This window comes from Centruroides sculpturatus, unplaced genomic scaffold, assembly GCF_000671375.1.
Source record: "Centruroides sculpturatus isolate CEXI.00-Female unplaced genomic scaffold, Cexi_2.0 scaffold446, whole genome shotgun sequence".
Lineage (NCBI taxonomy): Eukaryota > Metazoa > Arthropoda > Arachnida > Scorpiones > Buthidae > Centruroides > Centruroides sculpturatus.
In genome coordinates, this window is record NW_019384813.1 from 204582 (window position 1) to 230366 (window position 25785).

Here is a 25785-nt window from a genome sequence, read left to right on the forward strand (position 1 = left end):
GCTTACAAAACTTTAGACACAAAATATAGAATTGTATTTTAAAAAATTAAAATTTTAACATTAATATAATCAATAAATAATGATAAATAGGAGGGAGTTTAATAAATTGCCATTTCATTTTATTCAGCTTGTTGAATTCAATAGTGAACTTTTTTCTAAATTTTGACTTTAAAAATAGTTTAAAATTGTGCATAATAGCTGATTATATAAAATAGAATCTTTATTAATAACTAACATCAGATAAAAGTACTTAAACTGTATTTAGAAACTTGATATCAAAAACTTTAGAACCTTTTTTTTTGTTTTCATTTTCTATTTATAACATTAAAATGTATGAGAGGCAATTCTAATAACATCTGATGTAAACCAAAATTATAAATTTTCTATAATTAAAGTACAGAAAATGAGTCATTACATTTCGTTTCATTATTCTATCATAATGATTATATTTAATCATGCATTAAAATTAGTTACATTTGCATTATTTGATTTAATTCAAATGTATTGAAATTAAACCAAATACTAATTTAAACTGTAATAATATTTTTACATGCTAAAATTAAATATGGCAACTTGATATTAAATCTTTAAAAAACGTGCGTCATTGTTTATTATTTTTTCCTTTTTTACGGAAATATTTATAAAAATAATTAATTTTTTTAATAAATATTGTATTTGTTTTATAACTTATTTTCATTTTGAATCAGGATTTAAGCGACCAATCAGAATTTCGGTGGAGTAACTTTTGCTTCCGGTTGGTAGACCGACGAGGTTATGACCCCGAGGGACATACGTCACACCTACGATTTTCGACGGCAGCGACATCTCAGTCTGCTCGATACATATTGCCGTCTCCGATTGGCTGATCGTCGTCATGTGACCGCATCAATTTTACCATTGCCGGCATAGGTACTTTCCCGTCCGACTCCAATAAGCGAGTCTCCTATTGGTGGTCGGCTACAGACAAGGATATGGTGGATCCGTCCAGACTATGTCTCGGTTCAGTTGTTGTGACGAGCACGTGGATGAATCAGTGGTCGAAGGAGATGCAACAAAAATAATAACACCCGGTTTCGAACTTCTTACAACATGAGCCATGCTAGAGAATCGCCATTAGTAGGTCCTTGCCTCACCTGACACGATGCGGTCATCTGTGGTTGTCGACTCACCATTAATTATAATGTGCTGGTTAGTAATGTTCGCACTGTCTGTCTTAGAGGCATCAACGGAAGATAATGAAGGTGAGTCTATGTAAATTACATCATTAGTAATAACAGATTGTAAACAAATCAAGTTCTTTGGTTGTAAAACAAAGGCGCGCGTGCTCTCGGGTCACTTCGATTCGGTCTGCCATCGCTCCTCGACGTTGGGCTGCCGTGCAATGCTTTGTATATAAGAACCGTTTCTTAGAAGAGCTACCGTCACGTCGGCGCCCGATTGTGTTACGGATTACTACTACGACCTTGCATTTTTCTTACATCTGTACATGGCATAAACTACAGAGCGATTACTACTCGCTTATCGCTACCTTGAAACTAGAAAAAAGAATATAATGACATCATGAGGATGTAAATCGAATCCTACATCCAGCTGAGTGTTACCCATACAGTAAACTTATACAGTGTTTCACATATCGTTATATAAGTCAGAAGTATTTGAATAGTTTTCCAGAAATTCTTCCTCGGATCCATTTATTCATAACTTCAATTTTGTGTATGGTACTGCCGATTCGGACCCTTGAGGGATTTACTTATATGGAAGAAAAGTTACTGCCCAGAAAGGTTTTCGTTTTAAAGAAGTTTTAACATAAAATAAAAAGTATATATATATTTTTTTTCCAGTTTTTTTTATTCTATGTCCTTCTTTTTTTAAAAAAAATTTATAAAAATAAAAATATTCACTTTACAAAAGTGAATATTTTTGTATGCATTTTCAATACTTTTTTTCCATATTTACTTTGGAAGTTTACTAAAATCTTTATGCGAATTTTTTAGCTTTATACAACTTTTAAAATGTCAAACCGATGTATTATATGTTATATTTTTCCTTAGTTTATAAGTTTAAGATCTATAAAAGTTTATTATTAATTTAAATAGGTTTTTGTATAGCTTTAGGGTATTTTAAAGTATATTTTTAATGCATCTAAGTATATTTTTAAAAATACGGAAAAATTTTAAACCACTTCAACAATTTTAAACCAAAAATTCTAAACCACTACAGAAATTATTACAGGATTTATAGTAATGCCAGTAATTTAATAAAATTTTACTTAGGAAAAATCGTATGTATAAGTTTATTTTCTTCACATTTAGATGCATTTTAAAAATAAATTTTCTTAAAAATCCATTATTTCAATCAAAATAAACTCCTATCCTCTCTGACGAACAATATTTGAGCCTTCATGAAAGCTGAGCGCATTCTGATGAATCAAATAACATTTGTTTCTTCACGAAAGCCCTTCGATTTGTAAGCACTTCGACTAAATTGAAAAATAAAAATTGATCCAAAGATTACTAGACGTAAAATTATGATCCTCAGATCAATTATAATACCTTAAATATATAGAAGAATAGATTTTGCATCAACACAGAATTCTTCTTAAATTGAGGATCGTCAGCTTCCAAGAATATTTTTATTTCAATTAGAAATATATATAACATGTATATTAATTTCCAGACTTTTTGTTAAATAAATACTTTAGTGTGAAATAAGTCATATATTATAAAGAATTAAAAAAGTTCTATCTCGTATCCAATTTTGTTTGTACATTATTTCGTTGGTAGTAACGTCATTACTCTTTATCTCGCAATGGTTACGATAAATGGAAAATTCCGTCAGTTGAATCCGATTCCTATTATACAAAGTAGCAGAATGGTTTATATTGATTATCGTTTCGAGTTTGTAATATCTCTTACTTAATTTATCTAATTATTGCCGACTTGTATTAGTTGGACAATGTCGAAAACGAGATAAAGCACGGAAGTAATATCGGTCATCTGTAAGGCTTTTATCAAAATTCAGAAACATAACAGATGAAAACCAACAGACAGATGACATCTTAAAACAAAAGATCGATAGCTTTTCAACGCACTTCTAACAATACAGACATTGGCTCCACCGTACAACGTACTGTACACTAAACCAGCCTCGTCTTCGGTCTTCAATATACACCACCCTTTAAATGGGAGAAGCATCCCGTCTGTGCCATTAGTCTTTCTATCGCTAGGAAATGTTTTTCTGCCCGTCTAACCGTAAAATATTCTTCCTTATTTTCCCCTATCTCCGCTTCTAAGAGGGGTGGGTTGGCCCTTAGGTTTATTAACGTGTTCCCACTCCTCTCGACTTCCTACCAGCTAGATTACTTCGCCATTTTTATGTTAGAATTGCATAATTTCCCGTCCAGAATCAATAATTAAGCTTGATTTAGTGGTTTAAAAAAAATATATATCTTTAATTCGAAGAGCGTACGGTGGCGCCAATTATCCCCTACCGGCAACGGGAAGTGGTGTTGTTTTAATGGTATAAATGTAATTATCAAAAAGTTTGATCTTCTTTTTTCTTCCTCTATTCGTACACCATCGATTGTACATAAAAGTGGTAGGGTTTCACTTAAGCTTTCTCTTATTGATTATAGTATTCAGATAAAACTTTTATGGCCAGATAGATCGTTAAGACACATTCGAACTTGTCACTATACAAGATTTTTTTTTTTTCACTGGCTCGAAACTAAAAATTGACAAAAGAAAATAAATAAATCAGAAATCTTGAAATTTCGGAGCAAAAGTATCGAATAGTTTCTTCCTATGTTTTATTATTCAACATGCTGTAAAGTTCTCGCTACTTTATTGACTTACATTAATGGAACCTCGAGAATGTTTGAAGAAAATTCACTGTGGCTTTTTTTTTCTTTTTTAATTTTATTTTTATAAAAACACAAAACTTTAATTAAATAATCAAATATAATTCATATATTTTTAAAAATTATATTTATAACAGGTCATTCTTTTGTCTTGATTATTTTCCTGGTGATGTCGACTGTAAATACTCTTTATGATGTGTTTACTTACGTTTTAATGAGGTCAAATTTGACATAAATAACTACTCTGTAGTATTTAATAAATCTTATTTTTTTTATTTATCATCATGTTTTTTTAAAGTTCCTATTCATGTTTATGTTATATATTAGTTCCATCTGTTCGTTTTCCGAATGCAGTTACGGTCTCGAACCTTAATTTGATTTCTCTTCTCTTCATTCTCTGAAAATAATTGACGATAAGTAGCCATTTATAGCTACATCGACAAGGATTATAGTTTCTTATTTTTAATAATAAATAAATATCCAAATTTTTAAGAATGTAATTCGTTAATAAACACGCGATTTAATTAATTCAGAAATTTCATTGAATAATTAAGCTTTAAATGCTCGTAAGTTTGAACTAATTTAAGGAATTGAATAATTGTAATAAATTACAGTTTAATGTGGATAACTGAAATGAGATTTTCCATGGTTTAAATTAAAAATGGGCATGATTTATATGATTTAATTTATTTAAAAATTGAAGAGGTGCAGTGGTATAAAAAGATGTAAAAAAGTTAAGATGTGTAACTCCTTACATAAAATAGAAGTGTTGTATGACAGAAATGTCAAGGCTTTAACTGAAAGAATGCAGGATTTTCTTAAGAACCAGAGACAAATATGTCTACTTTTCTAAGCAGATTACTGCATAATCATTAACAGTTATGCCTCTTTTATGTGTAGTTAATTTATCAAACGACCAGCAAAATCCCTTTTTAAAATACCTTAGCTCATTCTGTGTTTGATAGGCAAGCCACAGCCGCTAACGTTACATTTCTCTTCTCTTTTTTTTTTTCTTAAAAAACGAAGAAGAAAAATGAATTACATAAAATTAAAGTGCACGAACCGTGTAAAACTGGAGTGCAAATCATGTAAACATTGATGAGACGCGTATAAAAATTTGCTCGAGGTCGAGACCTATAAAGAAAACCAAATCTGATATAATGGCTTTTTATTAAATAATTGAACAGCGTGTAAGAAATTATTCAGTGTCACCCCGAAAATTATTTGTAGAAGTGATGCAATAATGTAATAAGGTTATCAATTATTAAAATAATAGTGTAAGACTGTAATAGTGTAATTAAATATAGTGATAAATATAAATTTTTTATATAAGTTATAGAATTTTATGTCAAGATATTAAGCTAAAACAACAGCGATAAGTGTTCTTTATGTAACTAATACACAATCAATTACACAATACTTCCAGAAGCATCGGTTATTCTAGAAGCGAGTTGTAGAATTAATAAAACTAATGTTAGATTTTTTGTGTTAAAAAAAACTGGAAAATTCAATTTAGTTTTGAAAAAACTGAAGATGTTTCGTGCGTGATTTTACATACATATCATCCACTCGCCACGTATATAAGATTTGAAACGCGTTTTGGTTAGTAGCTATTCGCTTTTCACCACCAAAAAATTATAGTTATTGTTCTGTTGGAGGGAAAAGATTTTGAAGTCGATCGAAACTTTTCTGCATCGTTTGGCAAAAAAATTTTTTCCCTACTTTTTTTTTATATATTGTTACCCTTATCTCGTTGGATACTAGCCTATTCAAGAAGCTAATATGATATTTCTGAAAAAAACCTGCTTAAGTAGCTTATCACTATGAGAATAAACAAGGTTATTTTTACCAAATCCAATCCTTTGATAATTGGAAGAGTTTGGGAGCAGAAGTAAAGGGGGAAGAGAAAAAAAGTCTATAGAACCAAAAGAAAAATACCTATCTCATATCCAGTAGATATGGTTTATGCTATCTTTCAGGAAATTGCTAGTTTCTGTAGAAATTTCAACTCTCTTGTTCGAGTCGTTGGAAACTGATAACACAAACTTTGAAATCTCCATCGCTGTAGTATCAATAGAAAAATATTTTTAACTGTAACCGCATCCAAAACTGATAATGTCGACGTCAAGTCGATGGTTGGGGATTGGGTTAAATATACGTGCGAAAATGGCTATTAAACTTGGCTGCTTCCATTGATTAAATAATCTTTCAACGTCTACTGACGTTGCTTAACTTTTAATAAAGAAAACTAGACAGAAAAAACACGAAGTATATGAAATATTACATCGTTATCCCCATCAGATGTAACATAAGTTATATAAAAAAAGAGAGCATCGAATCAGCTTGTTAGTTTATACATAGATGAAAAAAGATAAACAAGATCTTTATTGATATCTTCAGCGCTTGTAAGATAACATTAGATAATTCTTTTAAGATAAAAAAATGCAGTGTTTATATATTATTTTACGAGATTATATTTTTTTAGAATAAGCTACGCGATGACAAAAGTTAGTAAATTTACCTGTCATCGAATCATTAAGATATAAAGTTACGTTCTGATACATTAATTTATCAAAACATAACCCCTGGTATATGAGCGTATCGTGAGAATTTCATCTCATTTTAGCCTTCTATAATGAGCAAGTTTAATTAACAATGTTATTATAAGTCTAACTGTTAACTGTAATTAATTCCCTTGGTAATCAGATAATGGTGCCTTTTGACAGAATTAGTTGAAATCGAATCATCAGATGGGATTGTTAGTCCCTTTGGATTTTTGCTTTTGTAATTTTTCGATTTATGAGATTAAATTTGTTTTAGTCGCTCTGTTTGTCGTGCTTATAAATTAATATAATAAGAAATCATTTTATAAATCTTTTTTTCTGAATTAAGAGGATGATTTTAAGTGAAGAACGAATTTTAAAATCGATTTTAAAAGTTAATCGCTTAAAAATCGTAAGAAAAATTGCTATAAATAAATGATAAATTGGTGGATTGTAAGTTTTTATACTCCACAATTCATTTCTAAAGAGAAAATTGTCATAATTTATTCCTTTTTTATTGTTTCTCGACAGCTTTCGTTCCAAAACTGCACATTGCTACATTGCTACAGGACATCCAAACTTTACTGTTTTAGATGCGCTTTTTTTTTATATTTTCCTGTCTTATATTTCATGTTTTATTAATAGGATCACCTTATATAACGTGTTTTTTTTTCTGTGGAAGGTCCAAATAAATGTCCTCTGCAAGTTTTATCGTTCTAACTCAGTACTTAGCTGCATATAACGAAATGGAGTTTCGTCAGAATAATGGAAGAAGTGGGTCGTTTTAAAATAGTCTTTGTATCATTTACTAGCACTCTATCCTAATTCACAAGAGTTTGATCTCAACAGAAAGCAAGAAAATCCAAACTGTCAAAGCAGCACAAATAAATCTTCTATCTGGAGATCCCATAATGTGAAAGTTTTTTGTTGTCAAAGAAGTGGAGAAGTAGAAACAGCCTTTCTGTTTTCGAAGTTTTTTTCTTTCTAACCCTTCTTAGAAAACTCCTGGTAACGATTGAATATATATATATATATATATATATTTATACATATAGAAAAGATATTGAAAAAAGTATATTTTTCACGTTACAGTCGCTGATAAATTTGAATCCTTGTTTTTGTTTTCTGTGAAGAAAAGTTTATATTAGATGAAACATAAAAATGTAGCCTATAGAATATGTGAAGAAAGGATATTGAAATCTTACATTTTCTATAGATTTTTACTCAAAAAAAATATATGAGGTAATGAAAGAAAATGTAGAAATCAACATAAAAAATGATATATGTCACATTTCTGTTAGCAATTGTATCAGAACAAACTTCTAACTCTCGTTACATGAAACATAAAATATGGAGTTTCTATTAATAGAAGGAAGCTCTCAAAGTATATTTTGTAACAATGATTCATTTAATGTAATTACAATTTGTATTACATGAAATATGAAGTAGATTTGTGCATTAAAGACGAAGAGTCCTGTTAAAGAACGGAAAGCTCTTATTTTTAAACTTAATTAATTACGTGTACAGTTTAAGGAGGGAGTGAAAAGTATATCATTGCATACGATGGGGGGTCGAAACATTGTCTACATGGACTCTTTGCATACGAATTTGTTCTTATGAGTTTACGTACTAGTCGTGTGGTTAAACTATCAGAAAATATTTGCAGAACATTTTAAAGCCATTTCTTCGATGTCAGGGGTATCCGTGAACTATTATACAATATGAAAGGGGAGGAAATCTGCCAAAAATACATCAATGTACACGACAGGGAGGGATGGGTCAAAATTTGCTCAAAAAGTGTAAAAGTAATAATTTGATGACCCCCTTATTATCGGTCTTAAAATAGTTCTTAAGTTTTATTAGATAAAATAAATGCAACAGGTAAGAAGCGTTTATATCTAATTTTAACAGAAATTTTCTGTTTGTTTAAGAAACTAGTGTCATATTTCAGTAAGCAATGTTTTTTATCCAAAATATCTTAATTATAATAACTATAACAGTAAATTCTGCAAGCTATGCTATGCTACACTGATACAGTTATCAAGAAATTTGTGTTATTTTCGATGTTCGATTCAAAAAGTTTGATTTTTTGCACGGAATAAAGTTATACAGTTATAAACAAAATAATTAAGATTCTGTTAATAGTTTTCATACTGCAAAAAAGTATAATTTATATACAGTAAAACCTATTTAAAACGGAACCTGAATAAAACGGAAACCTGCCTAAACGGGAAAAATTCTACGGAGTGTTTTTCTGTTTAAAAAGCTTGTTCAAAACGGAAACCTGCGAAACCGGAAAAAATTTTCGGTACCGTCCGATTCCGGTTTACGCAAGTTTTACTGTAATAATTACGAGATAGACCAGTGGTGCGTGCTTCATGGGGCCCAGGAGAATTTGAATTAGTGAATCCCGTATAGTGTTGACTTCAGATATTTTTTTCGGGGGAATTTTTTGGGGGAAATATTTTCTTATAAAAGATTAGTTTGAGGTCCCCTGTTGGTTGGGGGGCCCGAGCAATTGCCCCTCTTGCCCTTAGGATAACGCACCACTGAGATAGGCAGATAACAAACGAGAAACTTAACGATTAATTACACTTTTAAACTGCAACTTTCACTAAAATTCACGAAATACGTATAATTAACAAAGAGATTATCATCCGAATTAACGATTTGTATGCGTTAATCAATTTTAAAGTAAAAGAAAATTCGAATTACAGTAAACATAAAGCACACAGTTAAGTAAGGTGAACTCGAATGTAACACTTCTTCTAATGATTTGATGCAAAAATTTCCTTTTGTTGTATAGAAAATTTTAAAATAAAGTATCCATTTAAATCGTTCTCCATTCTGGTTTATTAATTTAAGAAATTTTTCAGTATTCATCTGCGAACAGATGGACTTTGTAATTATATAGGAAAGTATGACGTTTTCCACTTAATTAAACGCTCGACTGACTTTACGCATTCCTTCGAATTCGTTTTGAATTTAAAATGTTACAATCTTATTAACGAATTCTTTCATAGAATAAAGTTATCAAGCGTGAATTATATAAGTTATAACCATTTTCCATTCACTAAAATTTAAATTTTCACTATTTAAGTAACGTTTTGTGAATAAAATAATTAAAATTGCAATTTTTTTAAAATTCTATTTTTTAATAAATAAAAATAATAATAATAATAAAACTTTAGGTATGCTAAGACGAGAATTTTGAAAGTGATAAAGGATAGCAGGAAATTAATACAGTCTCTTATTGACTTTAGTGCTACCGAGTGGCAAACGTCCTATCATATATTCGGTATATAAACACTCTAGTAGTAGATGGTACCACTACGAATTTATTACTATCCAAGTCAAACATTTGCTTCGAGCCAAAACTTTGATTTATAAAGATTTTTTTTTTCTTGCGCCATCGCATCTAACCTTTAGCTACTTTAATTGTTAGTATTCCATAAATGCAATGTTTGTATATGAAAGTTTACTGTTTGTGTCATCCTGTCTTCACTTATTTGTGTAATTTCTTCAAACGTTTTCGGCTTACTCAATGTAGAAAGACAAATAAACTCTTGAAAATTATATGCTCCAGTTTATTAAATCACGAGTTTCGAGATAATTTATACTCTAAGTAAATTTTTCTTTTTCTAAATTAAGCTCGTTATCTTAAGGATAAAATTATTTTATAGTTAATCCTTGGACTTATAATATGTATTTAAATTCATTAATTTGTTGTAGAGAAGTTCCGAAAATAAATAATTTTTTAAACTTCTTAGATTGTGTGGATCTTTATGTAAAAAGTATTTTAAAAATGTTTTAATATATATAATTTAATTTAATTTAATTTTTTTTATTATCGTGTTTTATTCTTGATCTTAATTTATTCTGGTTCGATATTTTTAAATATAATTTAATCTGTTTTTTATTATTTTATTTTTACTTTTATTATTATTTTTTTCCTGCGCTCGTTCACGTTTGAGTCAAGTTCTCTTCTCTCTAAAATTATTTTTTAGTGTAGTTTAATTCATTTTTTATTTTTATTTTTATGAAATTTTAGTCCATTTTATTCATTTTCTTCCCCCATTTCTTTCTTCTCAACAACTCCACAATCTTTTTTAATTTATTACATTTTTTCCTATTTTGCTTCTCATTACTTTCTTTAGTTCTCATTCTTTTTTTTATTATTATTACGTTTGACATTTGCATTCATATCAGTTTATTAAAATTCAAAACATTTTTTTTTCTTTAAATGCAGATTACTTGTGATTTTTCTTACAGAAACGGTCATTTTGGAAGGACCATCCAATCAAACAGTCCTTATTGATAGCGCAGTGACATTTACATGTCGCACCAAAGGATTGCCTCCTACTCAGATTTTTTGGAAACGTAATGGTCGTAATTTGAAGTCTCACGGACAGGCAACTTATAGGACGATAGATGGTGGATCATTAGTTTTGGAGAATGTTGGACCAGCAGATGACGGTGATTATCAATGTGTAGTTGTTAGCAGTTCTGGAGAGATATATTCTCAAGTAGCCATCCTTACTATCGAAGGTAAGTGTGCTTTCTGACTAAAACTTCTCGGTATAACGCTAGTAACACCATTAATAACAATCGTTAATCACAGTGGGTCTAATTATTGTCAAAGTTGGCTTATTTTTTTTCTTACTTCGTCGTTTTAGAATTTTCTCAAAGTTTTAACTTAGTTCAAGCCTACACTTTGTGTCGAGTTACTTTCATATATCAGTTTGGTAGAGGTATGATTACTTGTCTACAGATTTCCAATATATCTAGTTGTCTTTTCTTCAAACTGTAGATTGTTGCTGCCGTTGGAATGAAAGATGGCAGCTGAAACTTTCTTTCTTATTTTCAGAGAATAAGACAAATTGGGATTTTTTTCCCCTCTTTTTGAAGTTTAGATAAATAGAAGTTTGGTGGGTCATTCCGAAAATGAATTGCTCTCGGACTACTCTAAGTAATGATTTACACTATACAGGTTATTTTTAAACTATTTTTTCCCCTCTCCTTTGATTAAAAAAAAAAAAAATGTATACTTCCCTCGGCTAAAACTTTTATTAAAAGTTTAATAAATCAGTTATAAATAAAATTTCATTTATAATCTTATTGGGTTGTTTTAAAATTTAATTTAAAATTTCGGTCGTTTTATTGGTTAGTTCGAATTTAAACAGCTAATACAGTTAACGCGTGAAATTATATGACCAATAAAACGGATATAGTATAATTACGTATTAAACACAATAACCAATAAAACACGATTATTAAAACTGATCAATAAAATGACTTTAATTTAAAATACGTGTAGAATACATTAACCAATAGAACACGATCGTTAAAATTGACTAATAAACTGGTTAAATTTACATTTGAAATTGACCAATAGATGCAACGTAGTTTAAACTAACCAATTAGCTTTTTTTTTTTTTTTGAAGAAATGAACCAATAAAACGATTAAAAAATTTATACTCAGACGGCTTAGAAGGTTTAAACTAGCCAATCAAGTGTAAAATATACAGTATTATTAGTTTCCTTATAGAAAAATTTGAGAATATTAAAAAGAAATAAATCGATGAATTGTTTTAATTCTTAAAAAAAAAATTCTTTCGTTGGAAAATTTAATGTTCCTAGTTAAATCCCCAAAAATCCATTTAAGATACAGAGCATACACTAATTTCATTCAAGATTAATCCGTGTGTTATTGGTTAAGGCATAAAGTCGAAGTAGAAAAGTGTCAAGAAACTCAATTTTCAAATGACAACCAAAGTAATTATCTCCCCACACTTCATGAATAATGCATAATGAGAACAATCTTAAATCAAACTATACACATTTTGATTTTGTAACGATTTTTGGGGAATTTCAAAATCGACCGTCAAACTTTTTTCCCTCTTTCACTTCCCCTTCTTCTTTTTAAGTAAGGCTACTTTGGCGATGTCATAACCGATAATGACGTTTACTTGGTACTAAACTGCTCTATAAAATAAAACTAAAATGGTGGAAGAACAGCGGTAAAGTTTGCTATTTTTTTTCTGTTTTGGATCATTCGTTTGTAAGTGGTAAAGATTCTATTATTTTACCCTTATCAGAGATAATTTAATTACTCTGGCTCGCCCTCTTAAATAAAGAAAATTTGTTTATTTTGAGTCAAATTTTGTAAATTGAAAGTTTGTCTAATTGGCTCACTCTGTGATGAACGGAGATACAGTAATTTGATTACTTTGCTTTACTTTAATCTTTAAGCTGTAAAATTGTGTTTACTGTAATTTATCAATATTTGAATCATAAAACGTAATTTATTCAATCTTTGAGTAGTAAAAAGTTTTTTATTTGACCCGCTCAAAGTTAGTTTGAATCAAAGATGTTCACTCACTTAGACAATTTTTGACTTTTAAGAAGGTCTTTACTGTTCTTGATCGTCTATTTTTATTTTTAGAATTAAAAATTAAATTATTTTATTCTCAAAACATTGCGAATATTTTATATTTTATATACTTCTCGAAAATAAAAGTTAGTTTAGTTCAATTTAGTAAATAAAAATATTCACTCTCTCCGACACTCTTCCACTTAATCTTTGCTATTTGGGTGGTTATTTTTATCTTAATAATCGAAATTTAATTATTTTATACCGAAAAATTTCTGAATATTTTAGCTTATTCAATTTTTATGTGATACAATTAATTTTGTCGGTTTTATAGTTTTGGAGCGTGTTTTAAGCTAAATGAATCACTCAAAATGATTCATGTCTGGATTAGCTCGATGGAGTAGAGATTTGAGTTTTTGAATGAATGATTCAACATATTTATTTTATATAACATATAATAATATTCAACTATTTATTTTCTACAAAGAGTCAATTTCGAGTGGCCAAAAAATTGCATGTTTTTATACCTTTCATTGCATAAAATTCCAATTTTTCACTTTCATATAACAAATGGATCTAGTATATATTTTATGGAAAGTAATATTTTAATAATTATGTATTTAATTCACTTATAATTAATCATGTGTATAACAAATTTATTCCCGAATTATAATAATGCATAGACTGTAATTAGCTTCGAAATCCATTTGTTATCGAGCCCACTTCCTGCGTTTATATTGATAGACTTAGTAATAATTACCAAACACTTTGCCACTTCATTAAGTTGGGATTAATGGATGAAAATCGGATTAATATCCAAGATGGTCGATCAGATTTATCAAAATTCTATTTTCAAGCTAATAATAATAATAATAATAATAACAATTTTTTAAAGATAATTAAAAAACATACCTCACTTTCTCTTTCACTACTTAGTGTAATGGTAAGAAAAACTGTAATGAATTTTTTTTCGTCGGTGGCATGGGGCTAATTGCCCAAAGTGTCACAAGTATCTGCTTTGGGAACACGTGATGTCGACAGTCGATACAATCTAATTACTTGTTTTAGCTAACTGTTACATCAGCAGCTGTGGGAATGAAGGCTTCATTCTGCTTCGTTAGACTAATTCATTTTCTAAGAATAAGAAACGTTACTTGTAAACTCGTGTAATTTTATCGATAAATATTTTAATTAATGCTCTAGCAAATATTGAAACTCGACTGTTAACTAAATTGCCCTCTGGACGGCTCTATATTCTTTATTTATGCAACGAGGTGCGCATTATACGTGGAGAGTAAATAACCTAACCCATTTCCACTGTTCAAATTTCGTACTTAGTTGCTCCAGAACAAATATCGAGTAGAATTTTCGATGATTGCGATGTTAAATTTAGCGTTTATTTGCCCATAACTATATTCTTTGCCATTTTAATCGCTTAAGTTTTGAACGAAACAAGAGGGATATCCATTCTGACATTCAATTTTTGGAGGATTTGGGGAAAATTATTGCTTCTATATCCTTGGCTTTACGGTTTAACGCTATATCGACACCTGAATTTCGTTTTAAACCAATATATTTTAATGCTTCCGGCTCATTTTGTAAAGGTGTTTAGATGTATTAAGAATTGTTAACATATATATGAAAAATAACAAAGTGTCGTAATAGTGGAATGAAAATCTACAGAATTCACTTCTAGTCCCGCAGGAGAAACACAAAGAAACAAGCAGTATTGTCTGTTAGGACAGGAAATATTTTTCATTCATCTTTCTTTACCGTTAATCTTAACGTTTGAATGAGCTCAGGATGCCATTCATTGTACGAACAATGCGCTGTTTCCACAGCGTTTTTAGGCTCGCAAACCATTATAAATCAAGCTTATGTAGATATCTGATTACCATTTAGGATACAGAACGTAGAAATCGAAAAAAAAAGAAAAAATATAAAAAAAATCTGTCACTAAGACCGGTCTGCAAACGTTTAAACGTGATATACTTACGACATTAGCCATTCTGTAATTTAGATATTTAATATGCCGTGCCTTACTAATCGGTTGGAATTCCGGTCACGTGACCGACCTTCCGTGACCGAAATCTTCTCGAATTTTTCATTCCAATATTTTTCATGCAAATGCATTTATTTTCCATTTTATTTACATCACGCATTCTACTTCAAACACGCGTGAATACGAAAGAAGAATTCATTTTTTTAGCACTTTTTACACTTCAACAAAATAGTTTACACGACAGAAATATATTTTATTCTTTAAATTAATTAATTTTATCGTTATTTTATTAATTTTTTTTTAAAGTTCCGGCCAAGATAAAGGGTGGAAGAAGCGTTTACAACGTAAGCTGGGGTTCGAATGTTACTCTAGAATGTGCAGCCACGGGGGAACCACCCCCATTGATAACTTGGTGGAAAGATGGAGAAGTGGTAAGCGTAATAAATTATATCTTAGAAAAAGGTAAAATTACCCACTAGAAGTGATATTATACAAATTGATTCGTGTAATGTTCGTGCCTTTGATTACACAGTAATTTTCCCCGTACTAAGTTATTTCAAGTATTACCGAAACTGTAATTACGAACCAGCTGTGCTTAAATGACCTTTTTTCCTCTTAGTTAAGTTTTAACAGAATCTCCAAGACAATTTGCATTTTGTATATATTTTTTAATTTTAATTTTTATTTTTAAATTGGTTAAATCCGTCACGTATTTCTATAATTTGCATATAATAACTGTTTATTGTCTCGTGTATATGCTTTTAAAACGAAATTTTATTATATTTATCTTCTGAAATCCTTTACAAACAATTGTTCTTTTATTTAAATAAATAAAACATTTTCGTGTGGAAGAATTAAAGTAAAAAAAATTATTCTAGAAACATTTAGATTTTTCTTCCTTCCCTTTTAAACTGTAATTTTATTTTATTTAAATTCTAACTTTTTTATTGTTACTAAAATAGCATTTTTGTTGCTTGAATAATAATGTTATTATTATTATTATTGCAAAATTAGGAAGTAATGTTAAAGTGCAGAAAGGAAAAAAATGAATTGTTGAGTTATTAATAAAAGAAAGGCAACAATTATTACTGTAAATAGCGTGCATTATAATTGTTATCACTTGAACGTAAACAAACAATTGAAGCAATGTTTGAACTTAATCAACAATAGAACAATAACAAAAAAAGGAAAGGTTGTTGCAACATAAAATTTGTTATTTTGCCAAAATTTTGTAACATTGTCTCTCTTCCGTAACACTCGAGAGCAATTTACGTTTTGTTTTTGTAAATTTGGCATATTTATTAAATTATTTAAGTAAATTTTCCTAGTTATTGTTGATAAATGACGTTAGTTATGCAACGATTAAGATATAGACTATATTTGCTCAATTAGTGCAACAACTAGTTGCTATTTACAGCGAAAACGTTGTTAAAATCGTTTTGTTTTATAAAATACTGTGGATAAAATTCTCTACTTTCTATTTATTTATACACTCCACGTTTAATAACGTAATTGTCGGTTCTCTAAATCTTCTCTATACTTTACTGCTCATAATTTTCTATTTAAATACAAGAACATAAATCATGAAAAAATTATAGAAAAGAAAATAATTTATTTTATTGCTACAAATAAAATAAGTGAGCAAAAATTATCATTTAAAAAATAAAATGGTTGATCAATAATACAGTAAAACCTGTACCAAACCGGAAAAAATATTCGGTACCGTGCGAGTCCGGTTTACATAGGTCTTACTGTACATTAATGTAATAGGCAATATTTATAAATAACTCAATACAAAATGGCTTATACTAAATTTCTTAAAGATAAAATTTATTACTTCACTATACATTTTTATATAGTAAAACTTGTTTAAAACGGAAATGTACCGAGTGATTCCAGTTTAAACAGGCTCTACTGTACACCAATTTTACTAAATTAGTCAAAAATGTTTATAATTGAATTCAAAGATAAAGCAATTCTCTTAGATTTTTTTTTTAATTTGAATGAATGTAATAACAATTTTAATGTTTGAAAATTCTTTTTTTTCAGATGGAAGATAAGGAAGTCACCAAATTTCATTCCGTTCTTATTATTAACGCTACAACAACATCAGTTTTTACATGTAGAGCAACAAACTACTTAAGCAGTATCAATAATACAGCGCAGGATAGTAAAGATTTTCACGTCTCCGTCTTGCCAGTTGCTGGTAAATAATGATTATAATTTAATTTTAAAAAACAAAATTACATTACATTCTAACGTAATTAAATCCGTTAGAAAACATCGAAAGAGTCGAACCAAACAGCGACAATCGTAGAAATCACCAGAAAGAAAAAGTAGAACCAGAAGGTTACTGCGCTCCGTATTCGGGTACAGTCTGCAGGAAGTATCTGTCCGGAAATCGCATGGTTTACTATAATTTTACAGGGGATGCCTCTGTTACGCCAATGAACGAAGAGATAACTGCCGCATTATCTGCCGAATTAATATCTTCTTTGTTAGAACCTTGTCGCACACCAGCAGAGAAAATGATGTGTTTGTACGCTTTTCCTTCCTGTAGCTGGATAGAAGGCTTAGCTATAAGCAAACCAATTTGTAGGTAAGTGAAAAATACCTCATTTTTACTTTTCTAAAACTTCAAAAAACAGACAATTTAATGAGGGATTTTTGTAGGACGTGTGTAGAACGGAATGCTTATTTTGTGATGTGCTTTGCTGTAACTCTTGTAATCTGTTAGTTGGCAGAAACAGATTGACGTGCACTTTAATTGACAAAAATTCTGTCTGAAAAGTCAATAGATGTCAAAAGTTGACAACTAGAAGGGATAAATTTTTATCTAGAAAGTAACAGTAATTGGTACTAAGATTTTTACATTTTTTTTCCTTCTTTCTTTCAGGGAAGATTGCATTGCAGTGCGTGAGCTTTTCTGTTATAACGAATGGGCTCTTATAGAGGATAATAAGCAGAGAGGGATATTTTTCAAGTCACGTGGACATTTTCGATTGCCCGATTGCAATGTGTTGCCGTACAGAGGAATGTCTTCTAATCCTAATTGTTCTCCTGCATTTCTAACTGAAATGAAGGATGATGAGATTACAGGTAACCTCTTTTTTTTCCTAGACAAATTCTCTAGTTCATCAGGTTATCGAACGAAAACTCCATTAAAAATCTGTTAAGAGCTATTTGTAATTAATTAAAATTAAGATTTTTTAGTGATATTTTAATGCATCTAAAGCTTGAAAAAGTTTAGAAGGGTGGAGATGCATAAAAAGTCACTTTAACATGAAGAATAGTCGGATCGATAGCACGTTGGAATTTTTATCTCATAAAGACATGACTCTGTATCGTCAAAAAAGTTTTCTTTACAAAATACTCGTACAACAGGCTCCATTAAAGAAGCCAAACATGTCTTACTTTTGTTAAGTTTCTTTCAAGAACAACAGATTTGTCATTCTGTTCGTCTTGTTCCATTGGACGTGCTATTTGTTTCCTTGGATCCTCGTTGTTATTCTACACTTTTCGCTGCGATAACGAAAAAGTTTGATTAAAGGAGAAGGTTTTTTTTTTTTTTTTACTTTTCCAGCATAAACTTTCATGTTCCTTTCCTTTAAGATACTTAAAAAATATTATTTTTCTCTAGTGGATTGCATCAGAGGTCGAGGGCGATATTACCAAGGTACTGTTAATCAAACAAAATCCGGTATACCCTGTCAACGTTGGGATTCCCAGGTAAGTTTTGTGTATTTATAATAAGATTTTCTGTCCATTTAATGTGTTAAAACTTGGAAAAATGGAAGAGATAATTTTTCATCCCATTTTTATTACTGAAGTTTCACTTAATGCTCCTACTAGTAACGATCACTTACTTGTAGCGATTAAAAAGAATTAAAGAGCCGTATAACAAGATTATTTGTCGAGCTTTCTAGTAATTAATATCTTAATGTTGTTATAAGATAATTTTACAGTATTCTAAAGGTTAATGCTTTCTCATACAGAAGCTTTAGATGGAGGTTGTAAAAAGTATTTTTAAAACATTTTTAGGAACCGCATCACCATAACCGACCACCAAAAGTTTTCCCTGAAGTATTAAATTCGGAAAATTATTGCCGAAATGCCGGAGGGGAAGAACCACTTCCTTGGTGTTACACTTTAGATCCACAAATTCGTTGGCAGCATTGCGATATACCCAGATGTGGTAAGTAATCGATAACATAGCTTCTTTGGTTGTCTGGTAACTTTAAAATAGTAAATTTGCTGAGTTTGTAAATGTAATCATGTTGCAGAGAACAACAGCGACGTGACCGATTTCGAATCAGATATGTTTGACATATTCGAGCCTCCCACAGATCCACTTTTTACGCCTACCTTCATTCTGATTGTGTGCTCCTTCGTACTGGCAGCTGCAGTAGTTTTGATCGTTGGAATCCTTGTTTGCAGGCATCTTAAAAGGCATCATTGCGGGTACAGCACCACAACGCAGGATGTCGAAATTGATCTGGATAAATTACCATCGAACATGGCTTACCATCGCACCACGGCTCAACTTAATCCCAAGTTAGAAGCGCTGGAGTATCAGAGAAATAATATCATTTACATTCGAGATATTGGGCAAGGAGCATTCGGTAGGGTATTTCAAGCAAAAGCTCCAGGTTTGATTAAAGAAGAGGAATTCACTATGGTGGCCGTTAAGATGTTGAAAGAGGAAGCTACTGAAGATCTTCAAAGCGATTTCGAAAGGGAAGCTTGCCTGATGGCCGAATTTGATCATCCCAACATAGTCAAGCTGTTAGGGGTATGTGCTGTGGGTAAACCCATGTGTTTGCTATTCGAATATATGGGGAAAGGAGATCTGAACGAGTTCCTCAGATCCTGTTCGCCCACTAATTACATAGTTCGGACGGGAAACGGTGATGTCTACAGTGACGTCAGACTGACTCATCTCGATTTAATCAATTTAGCAAGGCAAATAGCCGCAGGCATGGTTTATCTTTCTGAAAGGAAATTCGTTCATCGTGACTTAGCCACGAGAAATTGCCTCATCAACGACGATATGGTTGTCAAAATTGCAGACTTTGGCCTCTCTCAGAAGATCTACACGGCTAATTATTATAAAGGTAACGAGCACGATGCTATACCCATAAGGTGGATGCCTCTAGAATCGATACTCTATAGCAAATTTACTGTCGAGTCGGACGTGTGGGCGTTTGGAGTGGTGCTTTGGGAGATATTTTCTTTTGCCCTCCAACCTTATTACGGTATGACACACGAAGAGGTTGTCAAGTACATACAGAATAATAACGTTCTAACGTGCCCCGACGGATGTCCAGCGAACATATATCATTTGATGAAAACGTGTTGGCACAAGAAATCGTCAAACAGACCAAGTTTCAAGTCAATTTATAAAAGTTTAGGTTCCATACACGACGATCTGGCCAAACAGCAGGTTAAAAATAGAAGGACTCACGTATGAACACAGCTAACATAGTTAAGGGACCACAATCACAGTGTACAGTGTACAGATTATATATAATCTGATATCGAACATATGTGTGGACTAGTCAACTAAAAAAAATCCCAAAGAACAATTCAGTATTTACACTTTATGGTGCAGATATCAATGCTAAAATTCCATACCACACTACGTATCTTGGTGCTTTCGGAGTAATTTGTGGATTTTTTACACGTGATTAATAATCAATTTTTCTCGGATGTTTGTTTTGTATGGAGAGAAAAAAAATAAGTCAAAAAACAAGAATTTTTTTGATGTAAACTATGCAACAAAAAATGCAGAGAATGGATATATAACCGTTCTATACTTTTATGGACGGATAAACTCGTACAAGAGATGATACTTCACTTTTCCTATATATAAAAGTCCAGGAAACATCGTTATTCTTCAAGATTTATGGAAGTATCCTTTTTAAATTTCGATCTTTATCCCGTATTCCGATCTTAGTGAAAAGAAATCATATCTTTGAAACGTACAGACACTCGAAACAGTCTTTTTATTCAATTCTGAATAAGAAAAAAATGATCCTTTTTAAAGATTCTTTTAGAATTTATATATATATATATATACTTTATAAGATCAACCAGGTTTGAGTTATGTTGTTCTTCAGTGGTTGTGTAAAACTGTCTATTAAAGGCATTTGTCTTGAAAATAAATTTTGTACACTAAAATTACATTGTAGTACTGAGTAACATAGAAAATTTTTTAAAAAATACAGTAGAGCGTCGATTATCCGAATCAATTGGAGACTGGGGTTCGGGGGGAAATCGATATTTCGGATAACAGATTATGCACGAAAAAATATATTAATTTATCCCATGTTGAAATTTCTCTCTGTTGCGTGTCGCTTTGCGTTGAATTTTCGTCGATTTTAAGCCTAACGAAGACTATTGTATCGTTAAAAATTATTTTTTATTTTGTACAAACAAAATAAATAATTGAAAAATATAAAAACAATAAAAAATTATACTTCAGAAGTTAATTTAGTATCAAAAACGTAAAATATTTCAGTAGCCGAAGACATAACCAAAGATTTCAGCGCCACAGCACTGGCGAAAATTTAAATTTGCCGACTGGAATTCTTTCGGATAATTGACGCTCTACTGTATTCAAATTTTCAGTGACTTTCAAGAGATATTCTGCCATTAGGTCCATTAAACTCTGTAATCTCATAACAATTGTAGAGCCTGCAAGAATACATTAACTTGGTTTCTTTTGAACTTCTAAACACATATGGCAGATATGATTTTCAGACTCATGACCCATAATTTCTCATAGCCTGACCTATCAACCTCTAAATTAATCACCTGTCACCTATAATTAATTACCTGTCTTAAATACAGGAAAAATTCAAAACTTTAGAGTAATTTTTCCTAGAAAATTGGAAAAATGAGTTAATGTGTTCTCATCCCAAAATCTTCAGTTGTATACTGGTGTACAGCACAGCAGTATACAACTGTTTTCATGCTATATTATTATTAAATAAGCATTATTTAATTCTAATATGCAATATCTTTCATCTATAATATAAAATATTAATAAGAGAAAGAGATACCTTTTCTTATAGAAGATTAATATAGAAAATAATGTAATCTAGATAAGATTTGAGATCAATTTTGACCCATATTTAGGCTAAAATTTAGGAAATTTCTCTAGATTTTATTGCCATCAAGTATTTTTTCCTCTATCAGGATCTTATCTTAAAATGAAACTACAAAATGAGGTTTAAATGTTATTGATTACTGTCAGTTAATCAATACTGATCCATTTACAGTTAAATTAAGATATTTTCCAAGTTTACTAACACACACTGATACTGATATTTTTTAATTTTATAATTGACTCATATTGTAATTATTAAAGCTTATAAAGGAATAAAACAGACAAAATTACATTATATGAATGTAATTTAAGTAAAAAATAAACGGTTTTTTCCCCAGAAATTCGATACATATGCACACCATTAATTGAGAAAAATCAATAATTTATTTAAATTAACTCCATTTTTTGTAAGCCTAATAAAGGGTGCATAATATGGATTTTATCTTGAGTGTTTCCTGCTTCTCTATTTGATTTCAATCACATTTTCTACAGAATTTTTTTGTCTAGTTTCGAATTATTTTAAAGTAATTTTTATTGATTTTAAGCTTTGTTTTCATAGTATTATCTAGTAAATAAATGGGTGCATTTATAAAGGATTATCACAAATCTCTAAGTTGCTCTTCCTGCACATCTTTCGTCTCATAATTTCACTTGCAAAGATTGAAATTAGAATTAAATTCTCCACACTTAAGTAAAGGGAATTAGGAAAGGACTAGGCAGAAATTTGATAATTTTCTAGTTTTTTTAGCATTCTTATAAAGGATGAGAAAGATGTAAATTCCAAATTTGTAATTTTTATGACTTTTTTTACAATAAAAAAATTTAAATATTAAAGAAATTAAATTAAAAAGTGAAAAAGTTCAAAAATTGCTAAATTTGCATTAAATAAGTTTTATAAATTCTTATTATTTGGATTTTGACCTGCGCGTTTTTTATCTCTACTTCTCTTCCTTTTTCTTCTGACTTCTTAACAACGTCTTTTTTGTTAAATGGAACAAAAATTTAGTTCTTTCTAGATTTTGGTACTTCAAATAAGAGCTTTTCTAACACGATCGTGCTGAAGTTTATAAGCGAACTTTTTAATTTTGTTTAAATAAAAAACAAAAAAAAACTTTTTTCCTCTTCATTTTTTCTTTTTTCGCATCCTTCCTTTTTCCTTCTTTTCCTCTCTCTTCTCATTTTTGTTATTATTTGCTTCCATTTCTTCCTCATCTCTTTTCGCTTTCCCCCTCTCCCTCTCTCCTCCTTTTCTTCCTCTTTCTTCTCGTCTTCCTTCTCCTCTTCCTCTTCCTTTCTTCTTCTTCGCTTGTTCTTTTTACGTTTTTTTTCCTTTTCCTCTTCTCTGTTCACCTTCATCTTCTCCATCTCTTCCTTTTTCCTCTCCCTTTTTCTTTCTCTTACTTCTTCTTTTTTTCCTTTTTTGATCATCAAGAAAGATTGTTTCTTTCAGGGATCTTAATCTTACCATTTTTATGGTTTATGCAAATTTATCCCTTTCGTAAAATTCTGAATGAGATGTTTTGTTTAACGAAACTCTGCAGACTCGATTTTTATAGACGATCTGGGTAATAGCCACTTGATTACTAAATTTATGTTTTGATATTCTTTTTTTAAAGGTAAACAAATTTTTTTAATCAAAGAAGTTATTAAGTTCTCTAGAGATAAATAAAATAATAAATTTCACGTTTTTTAAATAGGTTAACATTTTTCTGTGCAATGTATATATATTTTTCGTGTCCATAACGATAAAAATTGCTGTTTTTTAGTTAATTTGTTGCTTGGTTTTATAACGTTTACAGCATAAAATTTTTGTATACTTTATTAAATTTTCGAATAAATTAAGCATGTTTATTATTTTTTTATGCAATTAATCTATATAACCTTGTCAGAGCTTTTATTTCTGCGAAGTAAGGCAATTTACACGATGTACAGTACTATAAGCGTTGATGTAACTTTTGCAAGTAAAATTAGTAAAAAAAATGACCAGTAACGCATCGTAAACTGTACATTTTACGTGTGCATTATTTTATAATATAAAATATTCGAAAATTATACGTATTATAACGTTATAGACAATACATGGTGGCCCAAAAGTCTGTTAACTAGCTTTAAAAGTTGTTGTAGTTTATATTATTCCTAATGTTCAATAAACGATTTTAATAGCGTTCTCTGGTTAACTGAGTTACGGGCCACGCTATATGTGCATTCATTGATTTTTGGCTGTTATAATATTAGATTTATGTAGAGGGTATTTATCTTAATGAAAATTTAATAAGAAAAGTATTAAATAAATTGTTTTATTTAAATAATAATAATTTCTCTCGTAAAGAAACTTATAAAAGCTCTACTTGAAGCACCAAACTGTAGGAAAATTTACTAAAGTTTTGTTTCAACTAACAAAATATTTTTGGAAGCAAAATTGAACATTTTAACATAAATTTGAGTAAATATAAATATAAAAACTAAATAAAAACTAAAGAAAAATTTAGTCGAAACATTCCATCATATTGAAAATGCATACAAACTTAACGAACTTTCAAAAGACTAATCCGTTTCTTGTATCTTAACAAAAGGTTCGAGTACTATTTTCCATTCTCTGAATTAAAAACAATGAATTTCCTTGATTTTGTAGTCATAAATCTTAAGTAGAAAGATTTTTGAGGAAGTTAACAGTTGATTTAGTATCGTTTCGAATCTATCTAGTACGTAACACTGCGGTTGGGGAAATCGATCATTCTACAAATTTATTGACTAAACAAATAGTACTGAAAACTCTAGAAGGGAAGAACAAGTTGTTCAGTTTTTGTTTTACTAAAAATAATCAACAAAATCTGTTTTGTAAAGCAGATTTTGATACTTTATTCAGCAACTTTTCAGCATCTTCTTGAAGATGCTGAAGAGTTGCTGGATAAAGTATCAAAATCCATGCACTCGACTTCCAATTAAATTTATTAAACTATATCTCAAATATAATATGCTATGCTATATATGCTAAACTAGAAGATATCTTCTAGTTTAGCATATTTTCCCCTTAATTTATCGAATGTTTTTAATGTTTTCTATTTTATATACTCATATTTTATGTAAATATTCAAATAGTTTCATAACGCATCAGCTCCAGTCTACCCTTACTAAGGCAGTTGACGTTAAACAATCTTAAAATATCACGATATATCATGCAAAACAGTGATGCATCATGGAAAAAGTTGTTAAATTTCTTACATTTTTTTAAAGATTTCAACAGCTTTGCTTCGCACGAATGCTTCAAGTCGTGAGACTGTTTCACTTGCAGGCTGCTGCATAATCATTTTACACAGCAGTTTTTTGCAGTATCTTAGCTAATTAATTGAAACATTTAATATCAACAGCATTAAATTACATCTGTGGCATGTTTTTTTTTTCTAAATTAAATTAAACAAATTTCTTATAAATTTACTTCCAAAACAACAAAGTTAGGTCTTCCTAGGCTGAAGGACTCTATAAAGAAGAACTCTATTGAAATAAATATCACTTGGTCCGATTGACTTATGTTATTGCAGTTTAACTACCACACAACGATTTTACTACTGTGGCAGCTTCTACAGAAGTGCAATTATACAGGCTACAGGAAGCTTACAGTTGTTACACGCCATTAATAAAAGTAAGATAGTAACGTTATAATTGCATTAGTACAATTTATAGACGAAATTTCATTAATCCGATAGCGTATTATTACTACAACTGCACGCAATAGTTCGAAAAAACTAGAAAAGGTTTAATTATCAGCTGTATTGTAATGAAATCGTCAGTTAATTTTATTGCTGTAACAAAATTGTTCCTCTAATGGCAAGTGTATAGAAGAGAGTAGACGAGTTTGTTATACTAATTAACGCCAGTTGTATGATACAAACACCTTTA

General features: G+C 30.1%; 1 protein-coding gene across 1 annotated transcript; it reads left to right on the forward strand.

Annotated features, from left to right (window-relative positions):
• Positions 1 to 879: 879 nt before the first annotated feature.
• Positions 880 to 20619, forward strand: LOC111629805 (tyrosine-protein kinase transmembrane receptor Ror2-like). Its single transcript, XM_023373717.1, has 9 exons — positions 880 to 1241; positions 10675 to 10950; positions 15084 to 15208; positions 16827 to 16983; positions 17055 to 17376; positions 17674 to 17876; positions 18418 to 18506; positions 18819 to 18972; positions 19061 to 20619. The coding sequence occupies exons 1-9, from the start codon at positions 1142 to 1144 to the stop codon at positions 20245 to 20247; spliced, it is 2613 nt and encodes an 870-aa protein (XP_023229485.1). The 5' UTR covers positions 880 to 1141; the 3' UTR covers positions 20248 to 20619.
• Positions 20620 to 25785: the final 5166 nt, after the last annotated feature.